General features: G+C 48.2%; 1 protein-coding gene across 1 annotated transcript in view; it reads right to left on the bottom strand.

Moving 5' to 3' along the window:
- Positions 1–16,842, bottom strand: part of TRAM2 (translocation associated membrane protein 2) — a 52,625-nt gene extending 35,783 nt beyond the window's left edge. Inside the window, exon 1 of the mRNA XM_063915111.1 lies at positions 16,613–16,842. Coding sequence (XP_063771181.1) covers positions 16,613–16,729 — 117 coding nt within the window. The 5' untranslated portion in view covers positions 16,730–16,842. The remainder of the gene's footprint in view (positions 1–16,612) is intronic.
- Between the last annotated feature and the right edge of the window lie 322 nt (positions 16,843–17,164).

Raw genomic sequence — 17,164 nt, 5'->3', positions numbered from 1 at the left:
TTAAAAGCTTTGCGTTAGATGTGCTCGTTACGCAACGTTCCCCGCTGTAGCATTAAGAGTAACTCAGACTCAATAAGAGTGCACAGATAATGTAGGGTCACCACAATGCAGTCCTCCGACACTTAAGATAGGTACACACTGTCCGATTTTTTTGTCGTCCCGGCAATTGGGTGATTTGTTTTTTTGCAAATGTAAGGCCCCATTTTCTGCAGCACCACACTGAATTTGCATATGCCCGCCCAGAAGGAGGAGGCAGAGGGAAATCTGGTCAGACTAGCAAGAATGCCCACACACTGCACAATATCAGTAGATTGAGGCCGAGATTTTCTGTCTTGGCTGACCGGATAATTGCAGGAGTGCGTTTGTGATAATTATTTTTCCGGTTTATTGGTGAAACTCTGAAACGATCGTTCATCGTCTGCAGATCCGCTCTGTCAGTCCCTCCACTGGTTACCTGTATTCTACCGTATTCAATATAAAATATTTTTACTTACATACACGGCCATTAACCAAACTACACCAACGTACATCACTTCACTCATCTCATAATATCTCCCAACCCGACCTCTTCGCTCTTCACAAGATCTGCGTCTCTCATCCACACTCATTACTCGCTCCCATGCACGATTGCAGGACTTTCATCGGGCTGCATCCACTCTGTGGAATGCCCAACCACGCACAATAAGACTCTCCTCTAGTCTCCAAACGTTCCCTGAAAACTCACCTCTTCAGGCAAGCTTATCAAATTCCAGAACTGCCCACATAACTTCCTCACATGTCTTCTCATCCTTCCTCTCGACCGTGGTTCATCATTGCTGTGTGACATTATCATACAACCCACCAAGAACGTTTGCAATCTGGCAGACAACTATGCAATAGATAGCACCTATCCTTGTGTATCAATGCCTATTTCCCCATAGAGTGTAAGCTTGCGAGCAGGGCCCTCCTACCTCTATGACTGTTTGTTATTACCCAGTTTTGTTATATCATTGTTCTTTCCAATTGTAAAGCGCAACGGAATTTGCTGCGCTATATAAGAAACTGTTAATAAATAAACGATTGTTCATACATACTATACGATAAAACGGTCCAAGCACCCGATTATTACCAAATGGGTCCAATAGCGTACCTAGCTTAAGCCTATGACTGAACCATTGGAGGTAGGCAATTGTTACCAGAATCCTTTGATTTACTACAGGTAGATGTCTTAATTAATCAGAGGGCACCTATTTGAAGGCAGCTTTAGGGGAGTATTCAATTAGCACCAAAATATTTTCGGCCACGAAAAAAAGGATGTTTTTTTTTTTTTTTACATTATCGCTTTTGTTATTTTTCGACTTATCGTATTCATTCAAAAACACATAAGATCCGGGATATAAGTTCCAGGACTCAAGTGTTTTCGTGGGGATATAGGGCTCCGGCAGGCAAAAAAAACAAAAAAAAAACCACAACCCTGATAACGGCTGTTTTTGGGGCTAATTGGATAGCCCCCAGGGGATAAATTAGCCAGGGTAAAATACTGTGGCTAATAGACAGTTAGAGTGAATAAAAAAAAAATGACATAAAAACTTCAATCAGCTGATTCATTAGGATCGCAGTTTTGCGCAGCGCACACACTAGTGATAATATTCTATGGTAGTTACGCACTTCCTGCGTTATTTTTGCACAAGAATAGAAAACTATAATGTCATTTACTTTACAAAAAGAGAATAATACGTTTTAGAAGTATTTGGAGGGGACATCTGTAAGACATATCACTAAGTACAAAGCAGCCTATCCTCTCACTGGGACCAGTGACATCACTGCGGCAGGATGATTTCATCGTCGATTCGCTGCTTTCTACTAAATACTAATTCTGAACACAAAGGGCAAAGGGGGCACACCAGGAGTCTTTACCTTTAGGGGTCTATTTACTAAGCCTTGGATGGATATAAAGTTGCTGGAGATACAGTACACACCAATCAGCTCCTAGCTGTCATTTTTCAAACCCAGCCTGTGACATGGCAGTTAGGAGCCGACTGGCTGGTACTTTATCTCCAGTGACTTTGGGGGTCATTCCGACCCGTTCGCATGCAGCGGTTCTTCGCTGCGATGCGAATGGGTCGGGACTGCGGCTGCGCGGCACCCGCATTGTATCGTCGCCGGGCAGCGACGCCGCCAGCGCTGAAAGTGATCGCAGTGGCGATCGCAAGAAAAATTGACGGCGGGGAATCGTTCCGGGGGGGTCTACTCACCGTTTTCCGGCCATGGAGATCCCACGTTTGGAGGGTGGATGTCGGACGTCAATCCCGGGACCTGCATCGCTGGATCCGTCGCACAGGGTAAGTATGTCCTGCCCTGGTCTTGTTTTGCAGGAAACTTTTTTAGCATAGCAGGGTTGCACAAGCGATCGCAGCCTTGCTATGCTAAAATACACTCCCCCATAGGCGGCGCGTCAAGTTGATCGCACGGGCAGCAAAAAGTTGCTACGTGCGATCAACTCGGAATGACCCCCTTTATCTCCATCAAGGCTTAGTAAATAGACCATCACAGACGGCACTATGCCACAATCAATGACTAAGAAAAAAAAAGAAAAACATCCCAAATACAACATACTATGTATCCTAATTACAGTTTCCTAGTGTATTCCATATTCCGGTTGTGCTCAACCTGCCTGGGTTACTGGTGTGTTATACACCTGGGGAGGGGAAATCGTCCTACGCAATGTTTTAACACAGTAGGGCCCTACATACCACATGCGATACATTCCAGTGTCTCTAGAAACGTAGGCCCAGATTTATCAAGCCTTGGAGAGTGACTTGTTTTGGATTGTTGGTATCTTTGAGGCTAAGTGCTAGAGGCATGGACTATATAAGAAGTGATGGACTGGACTGCAACATCTACACCAGGTGGATCCTGCGAGAGTCACATCTCAGGTGAATTTCAGACAAATCCATTGGCGTATCTATAATGTTTGCAGTGTATGCGGGGTATATGGGTCCCTAGTTCGAGGGGGGCCCACACCAAACATCCTGTATCCATACAATTATACTCACCTCTACAGAGTCCTGCAACAGCGCACCAGAAGAGGCCACCACTGCGGCAGCCATTTTCCCATTGATTTGGGCAGTTGTAGTAGAGAAGTCATTCGGGCGCCATGTTCCCGGAGACCTGCACATGTGGGGTAGACTCTGGTTCAATTGCAGAATCTACTTAGACTGAGAGTAGGGGTCCCGCACCCCCTCTTTTCTTAAACTGCCCCTGGACAAATCTATTTTATTTTAACATTTCGGTTGAGTTACCCCTTAACCGGAATAAGGGCTGTAGGGGCAGCCGCAGCTCCGGGTCGGTGACGCGCGGTGCGGCCAAGAGCACCCCCCCATGCAGGATACTGTCACACTGCACCACTCGTCTCCTGCCACTGCAGAGGGGGCCGGCATTTTTGTGTCACTGACATAAGGGTGACAACTGCGTGCGTCCTACACCACCCCTTGCGACGCCTGTGTGTGGGGGCCCTCCAGACCGGGACCAATGAATAAACCAGTCCCATAAATAGGAACATTATCCTCATACAGCCCAACATATTACGCATTGGGAATACAAGTATTTTGTCAGAAGAAGAAATTCATTTTTTTTCCCCCTTTTTAATGTTGCCCTCATTTGTAGGTGTTATACTGTACATTTGCCGTTATATTGTGTTAAGGACGGCATCAACACACACACACACACACACACACACACACACACACCCCCCCCCCTAGGAGCCCACCTAACAGCCCCACAAGCCAGCACAGCACCCCAAGACCCCCACAAGCATGGCACCTCTGTAGACCCAGATGACAGATTTCACACACCAAACACTTATTTCCTTTCACGATATCACTGCCAAACCCTACAGTGTTGGGCTGCGAGCACAAAATAATGAAATAAAAATTACATTATACAGATGGGTCCATGTTTATCTTGGCCTTTAATAGGATTAATTGAGCCAGGTCAGTCAGACTTAATCCCCTGATGTATTGTTCTCTCTGTATTGTATTGCAGCTGAGAACAATAGATGAAGGGCTTATGTTAATAAACCATGGTGTGCCTAGGTGCAGCAAAGAAGTCAAGATAAATGTGGACCCATCTGTATTTAATACCAGTTCATAAAAACTCCTATTCTGTCCCACGCCTGAAAGCTCTATGCATTTGTCTCTCTCCCCCCCTATCGTTCTTTGCATTGGGTATTACTTTTCAGGCCACAAAATTACAGTGAGAGACAGCCAGTGTCTGAGGAATTCCTCTGCACCGTCCGCTTATCTCTCCGCTACAATATCACGTATCAAAGACTCCGTCCCCATCCGGGAAACAGATACTCGGACGGAGAAGTCAAAAACTACTGTAATACAATAGAAACTGGCAGCATTATCCCGGGGAACAGACCAAGGCAATGCACGCATCTACTGCTAAAGTATGCACTACAAGTCCCAGGAGTCTTCTCAACACACACTGCAAAAGCTAAACGCAGGAGCTGACTAAAAGTCCATGGGGCCCTAAGGTGAGGTACTGGACTGGGCCCCCTGACAACTGTCAAACATACACATTATAACAGGTTACATTAATCGGTTACCACTAGGCACCCCTTGACTGGAGCCTGGACTCTTATAACCCTTCAAAAAGAAAAGGCAGCCCTTGTGTAGGCTGAATCAGTGCCTCATGCCTCAGTGAGGTCACATGCTTCCTATTACAAGCATGATCCCGTAGTTCTTTCAGATGGTAAGCAATCATAAAAGGTGGCACTCTATGGCAGATATAGGCCTGCAAGTCGTTGCTGAACTACAAATCACATCATGCCCCGGCAACCTCTGGTACCTCAATGACTGAAAGTGAATATACATGGGTAAAAAGAAGTGACGAACATCAGAAAAGGATATAAAGGAAGGAGGAAGCAGGAGGTACAGATACACCCACCACCAATTTTTGACCCAACTCTTCACCTACAAAGTTTAGGGCCACCTCACATCATGGAAGAGCATGTCATACAGCGCTACAGGGGCTCCGGCTACTAACTGGACACAACCTTAGCCAATCGGTGCTCAGTATAGCCCAACATCAACCTTTGAGCCATCAGCACTCATATAATAGCATCTGCTGCTAGGCCTCCACATCCCCGCGTTATAATCACCACGGCAAGCTCTATGCTGACCTCAAATGACTTTTCCCTCCAGCTGCCGACTGCACTCCTTAGGAATTTTATATGACAGCATCAGCAGCTCAGGCCTTCCCATGTTCCTTACCTTCCTACTGGACTCACCACCTTGCTGCTCTAGCATCCAGCCTTTCCTCCTTGTATTTCAAGACCGTGCAGGGTTTCAAAAGTGGAAAAGGACGGGGAAGGGGGTGGGGAAGAGATAATCCTACAATGAGGATGCCACGCTCCCCAGGGCCTCACATAACACCAGGGCTCTACAGGGATTGACAGCAGGAGCCCCTCTCTGTGTTGGCCCGGGACACCAGTCCCTACAGTCCCCCCCTGGTGGCTGCCCTGCATAACACCACTGATGCACTCAGCCACCCCTAGCCTCCTACCCTAAAAACTAAGCCTGTATGCATGGACGCATCTCCCAATAGTCCATCCAATTGGGAAGAAAGTCCCGAATATCAGGTCAGTTGGACGGTTCCAAAGAATCAGGACAGAAGGGTGAGCATGCTCTCTCAAACACAGCTCCGATATATTGGACCGCCTTCAGCAAGCGAGCGCGGTGACTCCACTTAATCATTTGTGTTCTTCTGGCTCAAGTCTGTCTATATCACAGCATTAAACCATCCTTACCCTGCCCTCCTCGTAGCTAATCTGCTCCTTAACCCCCCCCCTTTCCCACCTCTCACTGGCCCATTAAACAGAGGACATTCCCCCACGGACCTGTGCCTCTACATATGGTTATGAGAACCAAAGGATGAGAAAACTAAAACGTACATTGTGGACACTTGCATTCTAAATTCTATCCAAACCTACAATAAGATGCTCAAAAGGAGTGTCAGCGGTGTGCTCAAGCCAACCAGGCGGTATGGTTACACTGTGGGGAAATCCCGGTTGTGCAATGCTGTAAAGGCATTTAAGGAATATTATTTAAAAAAAAAAAAAAGGAAACAACCACTTATAGGGGGAGATCAAAGCTTGGAGAGAGATAAAGTACCAGCCAATCCGCTCCTAACTGCCATTTTACAGGTTGTGTTTGAAAAAACAACAGAAGCCGATTGGTACTTTATCTCTCTCTGCAGTCTGATATATCTCCCCCAGAGTCAGAAAAATACACATTAGGCATCTAGGGACGTACTTGTGGGGTTCCGCCAGCTGCAGAACAAAGAACATGGGGTACAGGCAAGGGGTAGAACAGGGGTAGGTAACTTGTGGCCCCGAGGCTTCAGTGGAACTACACATCCCAGCTTGCCCTACTACTGCGGCAGGGTATGCTGGCATGTATAGTTCCCCAGCAGCTGGAGGGACGCAGGTTGCGTACTCCTAGCAAAGAACATTTTACACATTAGTACACAAAAAGTTCCAAAAACCAAGGAAAATCACTATGCAGCCAAAAGAAAAAAGATCCCAAAAAGTTTTCAGCATGTGTCACACATACATAACACATATGTAGAGTTTTTTTGAAAGAGAAAAAAAAAAAAAAGTTTCATCGAAAGTTTCGGGATTCTCACGCGCGTGATGAAATAAACCAGCGCATGCTCAGCGTTTCATGTCTTACTGTTACTTTAATCAGCAGCTACTACGAAGGAAATATTGGTTTCACTTCTACATTCATAGAAAGCTGGAGGCCGGGTGATATTTAACGTGTTTTTTCTTTTTTTTTTTTTGCCTGTAACCCTCTCTCCTCTGTCTGCATTCAGTTTCGGAAACGTGGCACTCAGCAAAAAGGAGAGGGGGGGGGGGGGTTTGAGGAAGGGGGACCAATTTTTTTTTTTTTTTTTTAAATAAAATGTGCAGCCTACCATCTACAGATATGTGGGTCAGTAGTGAGGCAGGTTTCCTCCAGAGCCAGGTGTACAAGGGGAGAGCTGTCCTGAACAGTGCAGTCAGTGAGAAGCAGGCCCTGGACAGAGCTCTGGTTAAATAAGCCCTCTCAGGAAAGGCACATTCCAGGCATATTTTGGCACAGCATGGAGTTTGCCTTCTACTTCCTGCAGGGAGAGAAGGGAATCAGCCCCCCCTCCTCAGCCACCGCGTACACGTTTAATGAAATGAGCACGATGAGAAAGCCTCGTTTGTCGCTGCCACTTACTGGATGGCGCTTTAAGGGCATCAGTCGTCGTGGAGACACAATTAAATAATATTTAATATAAAAAAAAAAAAAAAAGAGAAAAGACGAGGACATGAAAGGTTGTGGATCAGTAATAAAATTGAATTAAAGCATCTAGGAAGGACTCCTGAGTGGGAGAGTCGGGGGCTTTTAGTACCTGGAGCCCCCCCGGCGTCACCCACCTACTGTATGTACATGGTGGCGGCAGGGAGGGAGTCTTGCTTTCTGAGCCAGCGCAGGATAAGCCGAAGATGAGTAAACAGCGACATTTAATAGGAGAGAAGAAGAAATACACAATAAAAAAAAAAAAAAAAAAAAAAGGAGGGCCGTGGAGACTGTCCTGGAAAAACTAGGACACCGGGAACCTTAAGGGTTGGGGTTATGTACTATCAATGTGCAAAAGCACAATACAGGTTGAGTAACCCATATCCAAAATGCTCGGAACCAGAAGTATTTAGGAGATAGATAGATAGATACTACGTATTAGACAACACTTTATAGAACATATCCATTCATCCACAACAGTATCTGATCCAGTGCAGCTGACAACCTATATTTCCCTGTCACACAAATATACTCAGAAAGCCAATTACATTAGACGTATGTTTTTGAACATACAAATGCCAGAGATAGGTCCCTTGGTGGGAATCTGCCCTATGGCGCCAATGACTTGAAGAAGCAACACTAACCACCGTGCAACTGCATATGGACACTATGCTTAAGTCATTTCAACCTCCAAGGATTTCAGTCTACAGAGGCTACAAGGCCGCATCACCCGCCACATACACTAAAATAAAATGCACTCCGAAAAAAGCGCCTCGAGTCCTCTTGGAGAAAGAGCGCTATATAAAACAGGAGTTTACTAACAAATTCCAAAAAGGATTCAGGACTATGAGAACCCGGAGCCACCGATGCAGTGAATAATACGAGTGATTTTGCAGAGTGAAACGGTCGGTGAATTCTCCCAAACTGAATTATTTTTTTTACTTCTTTGCCATGGGGTCAGGAGAACCTTATTACATTTACCAACAGTGGCAGCCATGAATGCAAGACCTGGCTATTACCGTCCCCTCCTTGTACCCAAACAGCACTTATTTGGTACTGGAACGCAGTTTCTATAATTCATTTGGCCCCATGGATACCAATGTCTCCCGGGTCATGTGCCATAAGGGTCTGATGAAGGAAATAAGCCCACCTTGTATTGCACTAAAGGAAAGAGAGTGCAGACCAGGCTGTACAATACTAGAAGAGGCCTAAGCAAGACTTTGCCATCAGAATACAATCTGAACATGACAAATCATATACCGCATGATACAGCTTATTACGCAAAGCTCAGCACAGTCCTGTATTTGATGCCGCGACGGCGATCGCAAATATCATCTGATAAAAATACATGACACGAAGCAAAAAGTAATGCACTGACGGATATCCCCTCCTTACGCAGAAGGTCTGCCTCTGCAAACGTGACGTTGCAGTTTACACCCGGTGACCCACACATCTGCAGCACTTGCATCCCTCGTGTATGTCAGTTCTGGAATCCTACAACTCCTCGCATCAGACCGCGTCCTTCCATCCCCCCCAATTTATCGTTTCCGCAGAACACAGATCATACAAACATCCCACAGAGGCATGAGCCCATCAGCTAGCGGTAACAGGCTGCACCCGCCGATAATGGCCTCTGTTGCAATATGGGAATTGCAAAACTATCCAAAAAGTGTCAACGAACCGAGGATAACAGGATTACACAGCAACAGGTGACGCAGTACTTGTCCGACTAACCGGAAACAATGAGGCACCGTGTATCGTACGGCGGGATCGTGAAAACGGGAATAGTATTAGACATATCGCCAAAGGAGCATTACAAGTCACGCGGTGCACAGAGGAAAGTCTAATGAGGTTTTTGCACAGTCACAATGACGTAAGCAGCATCCAGACATACAAACCTTCAGCCGTAGGTTACCAGAAGATGGAAATACCAAATTTCTCCAAGCTTAAGGCAATAGAAGCACAATGCAGACGACACTGGAAGAACACACGTCCGGGATTTTAGGGGTCAACTAGGGCCGCGACCAGGACAAGCTGATTGCAGCGGACTAGACTTTAACCGGCTCAGGATTTTGTTACCTCACCCTACAGAGATGTCAGCGGTGGTGTAAAAGTATTTGATCTATTCATTTACATTTAATAGAGCCACGAAACCCAGTCAGGCTTAGGGGACATACAGCGCATTTCTGCAGATTACCATCCCCTTTACCAAAAACGTGTTCAATAAACAGTAACGGTTAAAGCTGCTGTAACCTAGCCCCCAGAAGCAGCCCTGATGTGCGGCGTCATACGGGGATCGCCACTGACGGTTTAGCAACCATAGGTGGTCTATGGATGGCGGTCGTGTTTCTGCCACCGCTACCAGGCTACCAATGCTGTATCGGTGGTGCCTGGCCAATGTCGTGGAGCTGTGCATGTGCAGCACCCAGTCATCGATGGTTTCCAACAAATGGTTTCAAAAATCAACCACCATCGATGGTAGAGTCATGGATGACCAGCACTACAATAATACAGAACTGCAAAAGAAGAAGAAAAAAAAATGAAAGACAAAAACAGTAGCCGATGTGTTTTTTGTTTTTTTTTAAACATGTAAATAGACACGGCATCCGAGTGACCGTTACATGACATACACTGGGCCACAGGGCAGCTCTGTTTGTTTACCAGCGCTGACCTCCAGATAATCACTGCTTCGGGAGAAAATGAAGTTACACATGCGCTGCTGGTGAAAAAGGCATTTTCCAATGAGCAGTGTACCGTGTCATTACCCAGAATCCTTTACTGCAGCAGGACCACTATATGCCCCATTGTTACGTTCACGGAGTTAGTTACAAAGAGCTGTTTAATTTTATTTTATCTGGACGCTTTCTAATCAATAGTTTGCTGGGTTTGGGGTGTTCTACGTTTCTATCCGCATTTCCCGTTTCAGTGACACAGATTCACTGTAGCTTTTAAGTAGTATTGAAACACTAGATTTACCGACTCCAATAGTCACCAAGGCGACTATACTCCATGCTGTGTACTTCTATCTATGCCCTCCTCAGCCTCATCTAAAACCACAGAAAGGAGGTACACTGTCCTCATTCTGCGTACCACCGTGAATGATCTAGGCATGTGGTAATGGAGGACAGTGCGAATTGTGTAACTCTAAAAACACAGGTTCTGACACAATACATCTCTCTCTACAGCTCTCGTTATATATAGGCTAGATAAAACCCACATACAAAATAGTCTATATTAGTATGAAGCTTGCTTTGGCAATCATTGGCTAAGTGGATTTATTTTTAGGTATCTAAATCCGAGAAATACTGCGCTAGCCCGGGGAGAGAAGGGTTAAAGCTGCCTGGGCAGGGGGGGGGTCCCAGACATGGCATGAAACCGAATCATCTGTTAATATACAAATTACATACATTATTACGAGAATGGTGTAGGAGGGGGTGACAGCGTGGGGTTCAGCTGAGTGAGGAATAGATGATCTACGGTAGTCGACATGCATTAAGTCAACACAATTTTATTTTGCTGTCATTTTGTATGTTTAACCATATGTGACCCCAGTTAGTAGAAACGTGTACCCTCTCTGGATCCCCTCGCTCACCACGCTTCAAGCACGTACGGATAGTTAGTATTACTGCCTCACAGCACTGAGGTTGTGGGTGGGATTCCCAACATGGCCCGGTGTGGAGTTTGTATATTCTCCCCGTGCTTGCGTGGGTTTCCTCCGGGTACTACGGTTTACTCACACATTCCAAAAATATACTGGTAGGTTAATTGGCTCCCAACAAAAATGAACCCTAGTGCGTAAGTGCGTGCGCGTGTACACGGATAGACTAGATGGACCAAGCGGTTCTCATCTTCCGTCAAATTGTAATGGGCCCTACACACTGGGCGATATTAGTGAAAGATATGAACGATCATTCAGTGTGGAGGCAGCAACGATGCGCGGCCCCGCGCTCGTTCATCGTTGGTGCCCCGTTGCTTGTGCATGCAGGCCAATATGTACGATCTCGGCCATATTTGCACGCACTGCCGTGGAGCTGGGTGACGGGGGGAGTGAAGAAACTTCAGCCGCCGGGTCACCCGTCTGCCGTATCGGCGGTCAGGCAGCTCGGCGGCGGGTCGCGCAGTGTGTAGGGCCCATAAGTCACTATTCCCAATCGCAGCCCATGTGGATAGTAAAACAAGCAAAAACTTTAAAAAAACAAAATCAAAATCCATGTGTCGACCTTTTGCACCTGCCGACCTATACATTGGAGCCCAGGTGAGTTAGAAGCATTTGTGGCACCTTCGTACATAGGCAATTACATTTTATCCCTCCATAATTATTCTGTTTATCCTTATCCAGTCAAAGTATAGGAAAATATATTTGCATCTGATACATTAAAGGGGGCAACTGGCTATAAAATTAAAAGAAAAAGAACATTTTAATAAGAGTCTATATGACCTTCACAGACGGGCCTGGGTCAGAGACAAGTTGTCCACACCCAGGCGCTTGCCCCACGCGCACACACAGGAGGCCGCACCAGGCGCTTCCCCCGCGCACGCACACAGGAGGCCGCACCAGGCGCTTCCCCCGGGCACGCACACAGGAGGCCGCACCCAGGCGCTTCCCCCGCACACAGGAGGCCGTACTCAGGCGCTTCCACCGCGCACGCACACAGGAGGCCGCACTCAGCCTGTAAATCCGCACCTACCACCAGGGCATGCACTTTGAAAGCGCCAGCACCATAATCCTGGTGATTTGTGCAGCTATGGTGGAAAAGTAAGTATTTTTTCCTGACAAGAGTGTGCGCTAATTTCATTAACCACAGTCTTTAAATAAAAAAGCAAGTTTATTGCAAAACTCTTCTGGTGGTTTTTTGGTACATATCAGACTGGGGTTGATGAAATTAGCGCACACTCTGGTCAGAAAAATTACCTTGCTCCACATCCATGTATATGTGTGGAGTTTGTACGTGTCCACAAGCATGTTTTGAGTGCTTATTGCAGCTTATGATTAAACTTCTATAAACAGTATGCAAATATATATATTTTAATTAGCGCCTGGTGTTGTAAGGTTCTTTGGAAGTATTGCCAATGGTTACAGAGTGAGCGGTGCGGGCCCTATCTGACTCAAGGGCCCATGTGTACCGCACACCCCGCAGCTGATATATATCTACACACATGGCTACAGCCCACTTGCAGCTGGTGAGTTAATAACGCAGAATGTGAGCTTAGGGGCCGATTAGGAGGTGGACGGTAATAGGCACAGCCATTGATCACCTCATGAAATAATGGACAATGGCCGTGCAGTCTGCATGTAGTGGAAACCCTACTTTTAAACAAAGTTCTGATCTTGAGACTCAGGCCTACAAACATCTATTTCTGACGCCATATTACCATGTGTGGGCCCAACGCACTGAAGGATTGCTTTGCTAATGACGTCTGCTGTATGGCGGCTCCTGGACCTCTGCTGCATGCACCTTATGGTATAAACCACCTGACAGTAAATTCAGTACAGTGCATTAGTCTGCCCTGGATCCCACCGTCTATCTGTCATATTCCCACCGTCATCACTTAGCGAGCTAGCAGTTGCTGTAGAGAACCCAGAGTCATAGCACCCAACCCCAGCAATCACACACAACCCGTTCCCGTGTCTATTACCAGGCCAATCAGTCCCAAACGCTACCGTCCTGCATTAGGTCTGGCGAGGTATGGAGGCGCCGGACAGTGACCTATACAACACACTCTCCACTATATAATGGTGATCTGCACAAGCCAACAAGAAATCTGTGGAAGAACCACATACCTCTGAGGTAAGTAGCTAAATGTTATTCCCATCTGCTGTGGGACTACAAGATGCTGGTACTTGTAGTCTCAGAGGAGACAGAGAGACACTGGGTGACTATCCCCACCTTGCTGTGCCTGCAGTGACGGATGTGGCTGTGTATAGGCCGCAGTCTCTGGCCTGGGGTTGCATAGGGACAGTACAGCCAGCAGCAGACATCATACTGGAACTACGCTGCACCAGGAGTAACCGCCACCGGCAGAGGGACACCGAGCCGAGTCTTACTGGCCGGGGCGAGGGAGGGACAGGTCATCTACTAATGAAAGCAGATGGGGTTTTTCTTCTTCCTTTCTTGGATCTCAGCAATACTATAGCCCATAGTAACTTATCACCATACCCACAGAATGGGGGAGATGTGTGATCGTGGGGCAGTCATTCCTGGGGTCAGGCAGGAGGGGTAAATGTGATTCTGGGGCAGGCAGTCCTGGGATCAGGCAGGAGGGGTAAATGTGATTCTGGGGCAGTCAGTCCTAGGGTCAGGCAGGAGGGGTAAATGTGATTCTGGGTCAGGCAGGAGGGGTAAATGTGATTCTGGGGCAGTCAGTCCTGGGATCAGGCAGGAGGGGTAAATGTGATTCTGGGGCAGTCAGTCCTAGGGTCAGGCAGGAGGGGTAAATGTGATTCTGGGGCAGTCAGTCCTGGGATCAGGCAGGAGGGGTAAATGTGATTCTGGGGCAGTCAGTCCTAGGGTCAGGCAGGAGGGGTAAATGTGATTCTGGGGCAGTCAGTCCTAGGGTCAGGCAGGAGGGGTAAATGTGATTCTGGGGCAGTCAGTCCTGGGATCAGGCAGGAGGGGTAAATGTGATTCTGGGGCAGTCAGTCCTAGGGTCAGGCAGGAGGGCTAAATGTGATTCTGGGGCAGTCAGTCCTAGGGTCAGGCAGGAGGGGTAAATGTGATTCTGGGGCAGTCAGTCCTGGGATCAGGCAGGAGGGGTAAATGTGATTCTGGGGCAGTCAGTCCTAGGGTCAGGCAGGAGGGGTAAATGTGATTCTGGGGCAGTCAGTCCTGGGATCAGGCAGGAGGGGTAAATGTGATTCTGGGGCAGTCAGTCCTAGGGTCAGGCAGGAGGGGTAAATGTGATTCTGGGGCAGTCAGTCCTAGGGTCAGGCAGGAGGGGTAAATGTGATTCTGGGGCAGTCAGTCCTAGGGTCAGGCAGGAGGGGTAAATGTGATTCTGGGGCAGTCAGTCCTAGGGTCAGGCAGGAGGGGTAAATGTGATTCTGGGGCAGTCAGTCCTAGGGTCAGGCAGGAGGGCTAAATGTGATTCTGGGGCAGTCAGTCCTAGGGTCAGGCAGGAGGGCTAAATGTGATTCTGGGGCAGTCAGTCCTAGGGTCAGGCAGGAGGGGGTAAATGTGATTCTGGGGCAGTCAGTCCTAGGCTCAGGCAGTACAGGTAAATGCAATCATGGGGCAGTCAATCCTAGGCTCAGGAAGATGGGGTAAATACATAGATGGGGTATTAAGTCCTAGGCTCAGGCCGAAGGGGTTAAATACACAGATGGGGTAGTAAGTCCCAGGCAGTAGGGGGTATATACATAGATGGGGCAGTCAGTCCTAGACTCAGGCAGAAGGGGGTAAATACATAGTTGGGGCAGTCAGTCCTAGACTCAGGCAGAAGGGGGTATATACATAGTTGAGGCAGTCAGTCATGGGGTCAGGCAGAAGGGGGTATATACATAGATGGGGCAGTCAGTCCTAGGCTCGGGCAGAAGGGGGTATATACATAGTTGGGGCAGTCAGTCCTAGGGCTCAGGCAGAAGGGGGTATATACCATAGTTGAGGCAGTCAGTCCTAGGGCTCAGGCAGAAGGGGGTATATACATAGTTGAGGCAGTCAGTCCTGGGGTCAGGCAGAAGGGGGTATATACATAGATGGGGTGGTAAGTCCTAGGCTCAGGCAGAAGGGGGTAAATACATAGTTGGGGCAGTCAGTCCTAAGCTCAGGCAGAAGGGGGTATATACATAGATGGGGCAGTCAGTCCTAGGCTCAGGCAGAAGGGGGTATATACATAGTTGGGGCAATCAGTCCTAAGCTCAGGCAGAAGGGGGTATATACATAGATGGGGCAGTCAGTCCTAGGCTCAGGCAGAAGGGGGTATATACATAGATGGGGCAGTCAGTCCTGGGGTCAGGCAGAAGGGGGTATATACATAGTTGGGGGCAGTCAGGCAGAAGGGGGTATATACATAGTTGAGGCAGTCAGTCCTGGGGTCAGGCAGAAGGGGGTATATACTAGTGATGAGCGAGGTTCGGTTTTACTCGGTTTTACTCGGTTCTCAAAACGGCATCTTATTGGCTATCCAAAACACGTGACATCCGTGAGCCAATAAGATGCCGTTTTGAGAACCGAGTAAAACCGAGTAAAACCGAATCCGCTCATCACTAGTATATACATAGATGGGGCAGTCAGTCCTAGGCTCAGGCAGAAGGGGGTATATACATAGTTGGGGCAATCAGTCCTAATCTCAGGCAGAAGGGGGTATATACATAGTTGGGGCAATCAGTCCTAAGCTCAGGCAGAAGGGGGTATATACATACATGGGGCAGTCAGTCCTGGGGTCAGGCAGAAGGGGGTATATACATAGATGGGGCAGTCAGTCCTGGGGTCAGGCAGAAGGGGGTATATACATAGATGGGGCAGTCAGTCCTGGGGTCAGGCAGAAGGGGGTATATACATAGTTGGGGGCAGTCAGGCAGAAGGGGGTATATACATAGTTGAGGCAGTCAGTCCTAGGGCTCAGGCAGAAGGGGGTATATACATAGTTGAGGCAGTCAGTCCTGGGGTCAGGCAGAAGGGGGTATATACATAGATGGGGTAGTAAGTCCTAGGCTCAGGCAGAAGGGGGTAAATACATAGTTGGGGCAGTCAGTCCTAAGCTCAGGCAGAAGGGGGTATATACATAGATGGGGCAGTAAGTCCTAGGCTCAGGCAGAAGGGGGTATATACATAGATGGGGTAGTAAGTCCTAGGCTCAGGCAGAAGGGGGTAAATACATAGTTGGGGCAGTCAGTCCTAAGCTCAGGCAGAAGGGGGTATATACATAGATGGGGCAGTCAGTCCTAGGCTCAGGCAGAAGGGGGTATATACATAGATGGGGTAGTAAGTCCTAAGCTCAGGCAGAAGGGGGTATATACATAGATGGGGCAGTCAGTCCTAGGCTCAGGCAGAAGGGGGTATACACATAGTTGGGGGCAGTCAGGCAGAAGGGGGTATATACATAGTTGGGGCAGTCAGTCCTTGTCTCAGGCAGAAGGGGTAAGTGAATCCTGGGCAGCCAGTCCCCGGGTCAGGGCAGGAAGCGGAACAGCAGAGAGATGGACACATCAGCACTGCTCCTGTGAATATTAATCACCCCCCAGTAGGGTGACTGAGCAGCTACCCCTGCAGATTCCGGGCACATACCGCACAGCTCACCCCCCTGCAGCCCCTCTCCCTGCCCCGGGAACGCAGCCCGGGGGGCACACACCCTCCTACCTCAAACATCAGCCCGATGAGGACGCAGAGCACGAAGAAGAAGCCGATGTCCGCATGGTTGTGGATGACAAACTCCTGGCTGAAGATGGGGTAACTTTTCCTCCTCCTGAAGGCCATCTCCGCCGCGGTGTCCCGGCTCTCTCCCCCCTCCCTGCTTCCTCCGCTGCTGCCCTAAACTTCTCCTTCCCCAGCCAGCAGGGGCTTCTCCTCCTCTTCCTCCCCCCTCCCGGCAGCGCAAGAGCAGCCAGGCCCCCTCCCCTCTTAACCCTGCCTGCCCCGGGCCCTGTGCCGGGTGGATCTGCTGCACGGAGCACCCTGCGTTACACTCTGTCACTTCCCAATGCTTTTCGCACCCGAAGTTCCCCGTGTCGTGGCTGAACTTTCGCCCATTTCAGCGAATCGAGGGGTCTATTTACTAAGCCTTGAGAGAGATAATGTGGAGAGAGAGATAAAGTACCAGATAATCAGCACCTATCCTTTTTCTAACACAGCCTGTGACATGACAAGAGCTGGCTGGTACATTATCTCTCTCCAAGGCTTAGTAAATAGGTG

This window comes from Pseudophryne corroboree, chromosome 4 (assembly GCF_028390025.1).
Source record: "Pseudophryne corroboree isolate aPseCor3 chromosome 4, aPseCor3.hap2, whole genome shotgun sequence".
Taxonomy (NCBI): Eukaryota; Metazoa; Chordata; class Amphibia; order Anura; family Myobatrachidae; genus Pseudophryne; species Pseudophryne corroboree.
This window is presented reverse-complemented; position numbering and strand designations above follow the sequence as displayed.